We start from the raw sequence: 12,308 nt of genomic DNA, 5'->3' as shown, positions 1-12,308 counted from the left end.
TTTTGACAGAGTTTTTCATAAACTTCTTTTTGAGAAGCTAAAGGCTATGGGGATTGCTGATGATTTTTTAAACTGGATAGACAGCTATTTATCTGATCGAATTTTTTGTGTTAAAATTAAAGGTATAATATCCTTTTTATCTATTGCCATGAGCGGTATTCCACAGGGATCTCGTTCGGGCCCTATTTTATTTATTTAATTCATTAACGATATTGTTAATATATTCCACGACGTCAAAATACTCCCATTTGCTGGTGATTTCAAGATCTTCAGACTTATTAACACTCCTTTTAAATGTTCGATTGTTCAAATAAATTTATATAATCTTGAGGCCCGGTGCACCAGAAATGTTCTCTTTCTTAACGTGGATAAATGCGGTTTTCTCGAATCAAAAATCCATTCGTTTTTCAATATAGAATCAGTAATACGACATTAACTTAAGAGAATAAATTATCTTGGTATCCTCTTTGATGATAAATAAACTTTTGTTACCCGTGTAAATGAGACGGTTAATAGAGTCACAAAAACCATTGGCTTTGTTAGCAGAACAACAAGAGAGTTTAAGTCTGTTTGTGCATTTAAAATATTATACATGACCCTAGTAAGACGTAAGTGAGAATATGGGTCCTCAGTTTGGTCGCTTCATTATGTAACCCATATAAACAGCGTGGAGAAGGTCCAACACAAGTTTTTAAGATTTATGAATTTCTAATTGAACATTCCAATTAAAAAGCAACACTAATTGATATATATTAGTGATTGAAAGGAAATTGCAGATTTAGTACAGCTTATCAAGTTTTTTAAATAACGTTCTTGACGGTCCGAAACTTTTAAATTGTGTGAATTTTTATATGAGACAGCGTGGGACGAGACAAAATACTACTTTTTCGGTTCAATAAATAGTTCAAACTATGCTAAATACCCACCTACTCCACGGCTCTACATGTTAGCAAACAAACATGGAAAATTAGATTTATTTGATTTATCTTTATACAAATTAAAATCATTAATTTTTAGTCACATCTTTTCTAAATGAACAAAATGCACTAGGTGTTATACTTGTTTTACTGTTTATACTATGGTACATCGCCTCTGTTACTTGAATTATTTCAATTCTTTTTATATTTAAACTCATTATTTATTTTTTATTTCTTTATTTTCTGCTGATTTTGTGTATCTTTATTTTTTCGCTTGTGTACAGGTGTTTTGTATTTTGTTTTATTGAAATTGATACTAATTATTATTTTATACTTTGTTAAAGGCGTAAGCCGTCGAATAAATAAATAAATAATATAAAAATGTAGGTATGTTTAATCCTCGTAATTATATTCACATTTTCTATTAACAAAGCCTGTTTTTGCAATAGTTGAAAACAAAAAGTGGTGTTTTACAATATGCGTGAGTGTTTGAAGTATGGATGTAAGAAGACCAGTGGACGTTACTGGCAATTGGCAATACGGTTCAAGGATGGCAGTAGCGATACGTTAGTTGGAGATAGAACTTAGTACCTGCCTTATATTACTGTACCAGTACCTACTCCGTTGACCGCATTCTTCGTACTGAAGATGTACCATTGATAATACACCCAAACTCAGAGCTTCTCAAACCAAATTATGACGCAATTTCACAACAGTAAAAAAACAATCGAGTGGAGATTGGTTCTCTTTATAAAAAAGCTGTTGGCGATTTTGCCTACCATCCAAAATATCATCATCAACAACGAACTCCTATTCAAAACTGATGGGTACTGCATTGGAAGGTTATGTGATCAGTCTAACGCTTTAGGTTCAATTTATTAAAAAACATATTTGCGTTCTTATGATTTACTAAACGGGCACAAATTTTGTTACAGTCACAGTGGTGCATATTTTGTTGGAAATTATTGACACATAAGATCCCGTGTAATGCCGCAGTTGCATCCCATCAGCAACATTACCAACAGTCCTACTCCCTCGCATCCATCAGTGATCTCTCAGACCCCGAGAGCCCTGGTTAATGTGGCCACTATCAATAACATCAGTGCCATAGCAGATAGGAAAATTATGAGTTATGAGTGTCCGGCGCCATGAAACGGGATTCATCTAGGTAAGGGTATGTAACCCCGACAGAAAATTCCACCGAAGAAGGCAACGGGAAACCCCTTCAGTCAACGATTCCCGGAATATCACTGTGAGGAGTTTTCTCCTCACTCGTCGCCAGCGCCATAGGGATTTGATATAGCACGTGATAAAGGAGAAGATTTAATCAAATATTTAATTTTTTGAGGCCATTTTCAATGAGCTGTAAATAACTCACTATTAAAAAATTGCAATTGACTTGGGATAGAATCCAAATCTTTGATCCGTGAGTCCGCGACAATGGCTACGCGTCCACGACCCAATTAAAAATCAGGCAAAAGATTCAAAACCAATGTTTTATGTTAAATTTTCCATGAATCAAATTTAGGACCTCAATAATGGTAGGCGAAAACCCCAACGATGACACCAAGAAGCGAACCTAAATATCTCTACGCTGCGCCGAATGAAAAACTATTTTCCAGGATTCTGGTTCTATTAATTATATTTCAATCATAAAATTGTATTTTTTATCTTTTTGGACGCCTTTGCATTTGTTTGGAAGAGTGTTTTTACACCGCAATATTTCAAGTGCCCATACTAGAACCTAAAGTGTAAAACTGATAGTTTTACTTTCATAAAACAAAAAAGATGGAGATACGTCAATAATATAATCTGTATTATATATGTCAAATACATCGCAATTTCATACCACGATGAAGAGTTTAAACTCTTTTACTTTATTGTTCAGTATAGGTAAGGAAAGAAAAAAAAATGCTTTTAACAAAATAATATTTTATAATACGTAACTTTATTACTACTTCGTAATCATAATCATATTGGTCATCTATTTTTGTCTGATTGTTTCATTTAGCAGGAAAAACGTTTATTTCTATAGCTAGTTAGTTTTTATATATAGTATATTAAAAGTACAGCATTTTATGGAAGAGGTCTAGAAGATACGATTTTATTGAATAATTACATATTTATGTACACTTACAAATATTTATGCGAAAATCAAACTGCACATCTGAACTACTCGGGTTTCCATATTTTAAACATATATTTTCTAAGTTTATTTTGTAGGGGCATAAACAACTCTACCCTATTGGTGTTCATATAAAAAACCCCAAAGCTTTAAAAAAAACGTAGTGTAAACGAATAATTTATTTGGGAAAAGGACATGTAATTCTAGCGATTTGCAAATTTTATGAACTAACGTTAATTATTATTAATGTAAGTATTTTACAGACTGTTTTATAAAGTTGTAAATTTAAAAAAATAATTGTGAAATAAAAACAAAATTTGCTAACATTTAAATTTTCATTTAGTTTTACTGTGTATTATTCATTCAGTAGTTTTACTAAATAGCTGTTTTACAACACTTAGGTCAAACACCAAATCTATTTTTAAATGTTACAATAACTTTTTTGCGTTGATTTTCTTTCATAAAATCATTAAATTCTTTCCATCATTCAGAGGAAGTTCAATCTATTTATCATCCAGAAGTTTTTAATAAAAAAAAAGTATTTCGGAAATGTTGGAGAAACTCAATTTACGCATGTTTCCTAATTCCCGGCAAAGCTTCATGTGGTAATGCAAAGTGGTTACGCTAACAGACAATTTTTAGCTCAAACATTTGTTTCGGTTCTCGATTGAGATTTATTAAAAGCTGACAATTTATCTCTTGCGAGGAGTGTCGACAACATCTATTAGGTAATTATTTTGCGGCCAAATATCTAAAAAAGAGAAACGCGCTGTTTTTTCCAATAAAAAAAAAAGTTTTGAAATATTCAGATATTTTTTCACTTTTTGACTTAGGTTCGTTTTGATTTAATAAATTTGTGAAAATAATTTATACTGTGTAAACTCTTAAAAGGTTGGGGTAAAAAAATCATTTGCGCACGGTGATGTAACATCATGTTACCTTATGGAAAAGACGGAATATTCTGAAGTTCGCATATTGGAAAAAAACATAGAGACGTACTGTTCGATAATTCCTTTTAAATAATTAACAAAAACAAAAGGATCATTTACCTCTGCTAAAGCAAAATAAATTTAAAATCATAAATAAGCTGGTAATATTACATGCGTGCTTCCCCGCTCACTGCCAATACCCGACTGAATCTCTTTCACACAAACACCGGCCACTGAAGAGCGTCTCTGTCTTTTTTGTTATGAGTTCTATCTTCTTGCTCTCTATTATACAAATTTATTGCTGAACCGGGGTCACATTAATTTTTCGCATGACAAGGATAAATATTTTTGTATTAAAATTCTGCATATTCATACAAATTTTACTTACCAAATCCGGCGTGAAAATGTCAATTTGAAGATTGTGAAAAATAAAACTTCATAATTTAAAAAAAATAAGAGAGATATCTAAAGTATTGAATCGCATGTAGACTAGGTGACATGACAGCCACACAAGAGTTAAAAAAATAAAAATAAGTATAAACAAAGCGGTAAAAAATTGGAAAATTATTTGTTCGTTTGTGTGTATTTATGTATCTGCCTATGAAGAGGGTAAACTTTCAATATTCGAATAGAAGGTTAAATCATTAATTTGTGTTCACTTATGTGTAAATGAATAGGTACCCCCTTTTGTTTTTTATTAGAAGACAAATTAATATAAAATTATTATTGTTACATTATGTATCAAAACTATTTTAAAATAAATAAATTCATAAAATAAAGACAGGCGCAGTTGGTAAGATTACCAATCGTGAAACTGGCGTTGCGGGTTCGATTCCCGCAAAAAAAAGTTCAAAAAGAAAAGATTTTTCTTCAATAAATTGGTGTCTGTTTTTTTCAACACTTCCTTCCATGTCCTATCTTTTTCACTTACAGACAAGCTTCTAAAATAGAGGTACTACGTTAAAAAAAATTGTACGTTAATGTGATAAATTAGATTGACATATTAAAAAAACATGTCAACTATGTTAATATTTTCTGTGTTCAGGCGGATGAAGAATATAGTTATGTGTGAAATAGAATCTGAACCCAGGACGAGTGTTTTCGACTCGATGCTCGCTCTCAAGTAAAAATCCTGAAATAGGAAAACGAGTGGAGATAAAGCCGCCTCGTTGAGTAGCAGTTGGCATTCTCGGGATCCGTTCGATTCTTGACATGATGGACGTGAAATATAGATTTTTAAGGTCGTTTAAAATGCAATATAACATTTTTCCTGGACGTAAACCTGAAGCGCAGGACTGATCAAGTTACTTGTTTGCCTATCATGCGAGAGGTCTCGAGTTCGAATGACGACACGGTTGATACGAAATATTTATTAAAAATAGTGTTTTCACGGCAGAATATTTCATAGTCCCTCGACTGATACCTGGAGCGTAAGACTGATCATTTTACCTTCGTGTTACAAGAATGATCAAGATATGTTGAGATTGGTGTACCAATGGAGTGCCCTATGCACCACTGTGTGCGGAGTCTGAAATAATTATGATAATAAATAGTCAGTTATTTTTTCAGAAGCAAAAAAAATAGAATTCACATTACGAATACCGATATTAAATGGATTTGGAAAAATAAATTGTGTTTTTTCACCTTTCCCTCACTAAGCATCCAAAAATTACACGTGATCCGAACGGGGGGACCAAACGACCCTAGCGCCTACTTGTATATGGCATCAGGAGAATAAAAGGTTGGAAGTGTTTATGACCGTGCAATAATTTATTCATGTTTTCGCATTCACATATTTGACTAATTCGTGTATTTTAATCATTTTTGTTAGTTTACGAATGCTTATGTACATAAAGTGGAATTGAACGAAATCGGTCTATGGGGAATCCGAGTCCCCCCCCCCCCCGTTTGGTTAAAATCAACATGGATATTGTGGAGAAATGTTTTCATACATAACTTTAAAAAATAAATAATTAAAAATATGTTCCAACAAAAACGTGACATGTTTAGCCTTGATAATTGCGACGTCAAGATTCGTGACGATGTTCTATTACAATTTAAACCAGTCACAAACAAAGTTTAAAATTTAGACGAATCGTTACGTATTAGGGGCGTAGCCAATGCAATGGACCGTTTTTACAGGAATTCAAAATTATTTGTTTATTTATTAACGCCTCAAACTATGAATTAATTTATTTTTTTTAATAAAGTATGTGAATTAAACATTTTTTTACTCCACAGTATTTTAAAGACCCTTTTTAATTAAAAATTGTAAAAAAGTGATCTTTCCCTTTTATCGACAATTCTAACACGTACATATTTAATATTTAATTTCGCTTATGTAGAATATCGATTAAATTGAGGTGTTTACAATAAAATAACAATAATAAAACAAGCAGTGATGGAAGTTAACAATATATGATGAATACCTAATACTTGTATATAATATATGTATTATGTTCAATGTCTCGCTGTAACCTTGTAACCTATAACACAATTTCGCAGGTATCACAATATCGTATGCCTACATACGTGTGTAAACAATAAAATATATGAGCACATAAATTTTACACGTCACAAAAGTATTCTTAAAAATGTAAATCACGAATGATTTCTAAGAATATTAAGCTGTGATAAGTTATGAAAAGTTGACAAGTTGTATATAATCGTAATTATGTTTATGCCCAAATTAATGTATTCACTAAATTACCACTATTATCCGCGATGGTCGTGTTTAATACCTTAAATAAAATGAGACTGTTACATTACTCAGAAGCGATTTCGACAGCTAATATGTATTAAAGTAATGAAAAATGGCAGGTACATTTATTTTTTGACGGCTTATAATACGCACGGCTTAATGTATTGTTTACAAGTTGACAATACGATGAATAGGACAATATTGTCTTGTACCAGTTCCGTGAACAGCTTCGACCGCGCAGGACAGAACTCTGGGACAATACAAAAATTTGGCCGCAGTTCACACGTGAAATGAATGCACGTTGGCGTTTATTTCGAGCAAGTTCACCAAAAGTATTTTTCATTCCATACCAAGATGTATTGGAATTGTTAAAGACGAACTTAATAAAAAAAAAAATCTGCGTTTATTTTTGGCAGCAAAATTGCACGGGAGTGACTCGTACACGTCTAGCAAATCGCTACCGCCGTGCGCATTCACAAGACGAAAAAAAAAATTAAAAAAATATTCTAGCTCGATTGGGCCACAGTGTGACGTGGTAGTGAGAGTAATCGTTGTTCCGCTGAGATAGTCTGCCCGTTTTTCTCCGTGATGTCAACGTCTCGAAATAATGTCCTATCCTTCAAATTGCTGTCTACACGTGGACAGCGACAGAGTCCTGTGACAGAATAATATTGTATTGTTCATGTGTAAACGGTCTTTTAACTCAACGTTTAAAATTAAATTCGTTAAGTTACGGAGGGTGAGTGCTATAGTAATTGGACATGACATTCTGAATCTAATGGGCCAAAAATAAACAAATGTAAAGCGTTCAAAAAAACACACAAAAAAGTGAATATTTAATGGTGGAGATAAATTCTTACGTTGACTTATTTTTGACCATTAAATTTTGAGTGTTCAATTACTTTAGCATGTCCGATTACAACAGCACCTACCCTAGGTTACACTCGGGAGTAATCCCGAATGATCGAGAACTACGATGGCGTCCGTTTCAATTTATTGTAAAACATTGTAAATTTTGCTGCAATTGCACTTTCAATAATACATTGATGTTTTCTGAAGATATTTTATTGATTTAACTCTATTCATGATTTTGATAAAAATAAAAACAAACATTCTTGGTTCATTAATTCGTTTGATTTTTTTTTTTTTTTTTTAATTTCTGTTGTTCTTTAAATTAAAATTAATATTCCCTCACTGGGGTGAGGTGTCCCGTGCGGGCCAAATATTATTATTTTGTTTATCAACCAACAAGCGCTTTCGTCTTAGTAAAGATCTTCAAGACTGGTCAATAAAAGTAAATTAAGAAATTTAATTGATATTTTTATCAAAATCTAAAAACTATTTTATTTATTCATTTTATTTTATTAGTGAAATTCACATAAACGTACACAACATATCAAACATAAATGCAACGTATATCGATAATCTGTTATTTGAAAGTAAGGGAATCAGTCTTACGTAATATTGCAGGGTAGCACTATTTTAATCAATATTTCATGTTGACCTTTCCAGGAATCGAATCGGGGACCTCTGGCATGGTAGGCGAACGCGCCAACCATTACACTACGAGGCGGACTTATCTCCACTCGATTCGGATTTTTGTCTGAGAGAAACCATTGAGTCAAAAGCACTCGTCCAGGGTTCAGGTTCTATTTCACACACATTACTGTATTCTCAATCAGCACGGACACAGAGCGAGGAAAATATTTATAATACATCAAAATGTTATTATTAAACTATTAAAACACCTTTTTATGCAAAATGTAAAAAAATGTGTTTCTTTTAATGCAGTATATAATGTTTAAAAATATATACATTATTTAAAAAAACGTATGTAGCAAATTATTTAGGTTCTCGTTTTTAAAATACTTTTAATTTTGTAGAATATGGCACAGAAATATTATAAACATTTTTATTTTTATATAACAATTTGATAATTTGGCGGTGTCCGTGGTGTAGTGGTCAAGACACTTGACTCAGATACGGAAAGTTCTGGGTTCGATTCCCGATGAAAACACAAAAATTAATGGGTGTTTTCGATGTAATTCCCCACTCCTCCAGGCTTGTTGTGGTGCAAAAAAATAAAAATTAAAAATAAATTACTTACCGCAGCATTTCGTTGCGAAAGGATAATTTCTCCACTGGATTTGCTGCGACTGAAAAGAAATGAAACAAAATATTATATATTTATACAATATTATTTACGATTAGTAGTTAAGACTGATATATGAATGAAGTTATGCAGAAGCAGCCAGTCCACAATTTAGAAAAAAATATATTTTGGTGTTATCATTTTCAGAAAGGTCAATGCTATGTTTTGCTTAAAACAGTCAGGCCGCTCTCAGACAAAAAACTGTAATAATCACCCTCTAACAATTCCATGATGTCAAAAAGTCATGAAAACGAATGTCACCTAATACATTCTTAGTTTGTATGAGATTCCATTTCTGGCAGTTTTCTGCGAAATGCATATTTAGGTTGTCAGCCAGACTTTAAAATTTCACCAAAATTCCTTTAAAACATAATTAAATTATTTTAAAAGTTATTAAAAAAAACGAATTAAGGGATTATTTACGATTAAGTACACTAAGATAAACATAAAATATTCTGATCAATACAAATTGCTTTAACACATATCAGAGTTTTACTAGGGCTGGCTGATTTCAGCAAAATTCACATCTTAGGTTCTGTGGTCAGCCAGACGTTTAAAATCATTTAATCTTGTCATATACATAACTAAATTCGTTTTTGTATCACAAAAAAGATAAATGCGGGCATTATTCGTCATTTGTCGAAGAAAAAAACAGTTTTAACTGTTGTGTAGATTCGATTTTCCTGTTTCACAAAAGTGCTATTATCTCATTTTCACTTTTCTATGACTGTCTGCTTTCTGCATAACTAAGTTCATATATCAATTAGTACTAAAGACTGACATATATTTGAAAAATGTTTAGAAATAAACATATAACCACATTAAATGAGAAACCATATTTTTATTTTATTTTATATGAGATCAATATATTCTATCTTTAGTTATTATCACGTATCAATCAAAATAAATTTGTAAAAAATGAAGCAGAAGTACGCACGAAATGCTGGTTTACTGCAGATTTCCACACAATCATTTTATTTGTATTATTGCTATCAGAAAAAAATATACAAACGTATTAAAATTTAATCTATAAAATTTTATTTCTATTCTATTCTTAGAAGAGAGCGATTGATGTCAGACTTTATTTATCTTTGAAATATTATGACAACTCTGCAAACATTTTTTTACTACAGTGCCTTTGGATCAATAAGAAAGTTTAGTGATTAACAAATTACAACAGGGATGGAGAATACCGTAAATAAGGGTATATGGAAGTCTAGGCATTTACAGAGCTTATGACCTGTCATTGGCTGGTTTAAGTGGCCACTTTACACACTGCGTAACATTCACTATTTTGCCTATGTTTGAACATCCACATTTCTTCAATTCTTCCATTTGTTGATTTATATTCCTTTATTTAAGGTATATATTAATATTACCTTATTTAAGGTATTCTCCATCCCTGTTGTAATTTGTTAATCTTAATGACTCCCGAGGGGGTGACATCCAGTCTTTTTTCTACGAACATTTGGACAAACTCAAATATTGTAAAGTTTAGTGACTTTTTTATTTGTCAAAAGACTATTAAACTAAACCCAAATAAGTTGTTAAAAAAATTATGTGAGGTATTATCAGTGCTACAATATTTTTAAATTCTGTATTTTAGAAATTACTCCACGTGTGACGTTTCAAGTTCTCTTCCGCTTCTTCTCGATCAGTTCTGCTGATTCGTCCGGTCCGTTGAGGTACCATAAATCGGAAATCTTTCACAACTCTCTTATTGTTGATTGATTCATATGAACTAGTGACGTCGTTCAATACAGTTGGTTTTAATTTAAATATTTATTTATGTTTCACAGATTTCCAGAAACTTTGCCGTACTTAAATGCTTTAATTTTTATAGCGCTTAAGAAAACATTTTTTATATCCAATATACCGTAGGGCTGAACTTTTTCCTTGTTGCAGAAACAGAGAGAGGATGATGATGTGCTATAATAATAACTTCAAGTGAGGTTAAATTAAAATATTAAATTTAAGAAAAACACTTGAGGGCCTTAGGTTAATGCATTATATGCACTTATTACCTATACAAACCGCCTGAGATCTTAACTTTCGGACTTTTGGCAATTCTAGGGTACATTTTTTATTTTTTTATTTTTTTTATTTTTTTATTTTACCTTTTCATTGATACACCCTTACGAGTTACATGCATTTAACGAAATATTTTTACTTTTAAAATTCATTTTCTACTGTTAACAATATTTTTTTTTACATCTTTTGTAAAGGTTGTCGGAGTCTTTTGTTTAGTTTTGTCTGGTAGTTTATTGTATAATTTAAGTCCATTGTTAGTTAGTCTCGATTGTCCTTTTCTCGTTTTAGAAGGTTGTGTATGATATTTTTCTGATATTCTCGTATTGTGTTCATGTTTACTACAGTTTTTTTCAAGTTTTAATTCTTCGTCTACAATTACATCAGTGGATAATTTATAAACGTATTTTATAAATTTCATTTAAGTTATTTATTGACAATTCTTGATGGAATTCCATTGTAATGATGTAATAACTTATATTTACATATAAGTTATTAATTTATTTAAAAATTACTTGCTACTCTTCCGCTTATTTATTTTGACCAAATTTTATAAACATATTTTATACGTACAATTTCTGTATATACCGACGGATGAAAAATACAGTACTGTGTGTGAAACAGAACCAAAAACCACAAGTGTTTTTGACTCGATGGCTGCTTTTAGGTACAAATATTAAATAAAGAAATTTAATTGAGATAAGTTCGCTTCATTGTGATGTGGTTAACGGGTTCGTCTACCATCCTTGAGGTCGTAAGTTCGATTTCTAGCAGAGAATACGTGAAATATAATTTTTAAGGATGGTTTTACAGAGCAATATTTTTGCCTGGACTGAAGCAAACAACTAATCACTCTACCTTTATGGAACAGATTATCTAAATACGCTGCATTTGGTTTATCAATGCAGTTCCGTATGCACCACTTGGTGCAGAAAGGGGAAAGAGTGTGAATAATATTTACAAACAATTAGTATTCGATTTCGCCGATTTCCCGCTTAGCTTTGCCAAAAGGAAAATAAGAAGCAGAACCCTTCAACTCTGGAACGATCGTTATTTGAGTCAAGCTACCAGAAATATTACTAAAACGTTTTTCCCTACAATTTTCAATGCCTATGATTTCAGGAGTATGCAGAAAGCTGGCTACGAGCTCAACCAGATTCTCACGGGTCACGGTGGGTTTAGGAGCTACCTGCATCGCTTCAAGCTCTCCGAGATCGACAGCTGCCCATGTGACGATGAAACTCCTCAAGATGTCCCTCACCTGTTAATGCATTGCCCCCTTTTCAGCTTTCAAAGACAAGAGGCGCGATGCAGAAACAGGGTGAAGATCTTTGCGACATCCCATCGGTGACAGGTAATAAAGAACTCACACGAGGGGAAGTATCATACATGATCAATATAGTGTAGGCAATTGGTAAAATAAACCAAAGTAGGGAACAAAATGCCGAACACTCCT

The 12,308-nt window shown here is 32.1% G+C and overlaps 1 protein-coding gene across 7 annotated transcripts in view; it reads right to left on the bottom strand.

Annotated features, from left to right (window-relative positions):
* LOC148279403 (uncharacterized) overlaps positions 1-12,308 on the bottom strand; it is a 197,390-nt gene that overhangs the window by 25,421 nt on the left and 159,661 nt on the right. For all 7 annotated transcript variants that reach the window (XM_088229982.1, XM_088229986.1, XM_088229985.1 and 4 more), the window contains exon 12: positions 8,780-8,828. In XM_088229982.1, the coding sequence (XP_088086108.1) occupies positions 8,780-8,828 (49 nt within the window). The remainder of the gene's footprint in view (positions 1-8,779; positions 8,829-12,308) is intronic.

This window comes from Micrasema longulum, unplaced genomic scaffold, assembly GCF_059751315.1.
Source record: "Micrasema longulum isolate JH-2025_06_02 unplaced genomic scaffold, ASM5975131v1 h1tg000725l, whole genome shotgun sequence".
Taxonomy (NCBI): Eukaryota; Metazoa; Arthropoda; class Insecta; order Trichoptera; family Brachycentridae; genus Micrasema; species Micrasema longulum.
This window is presented reverse-complemented; position numbering and strand designations above follow the sequence as displayed.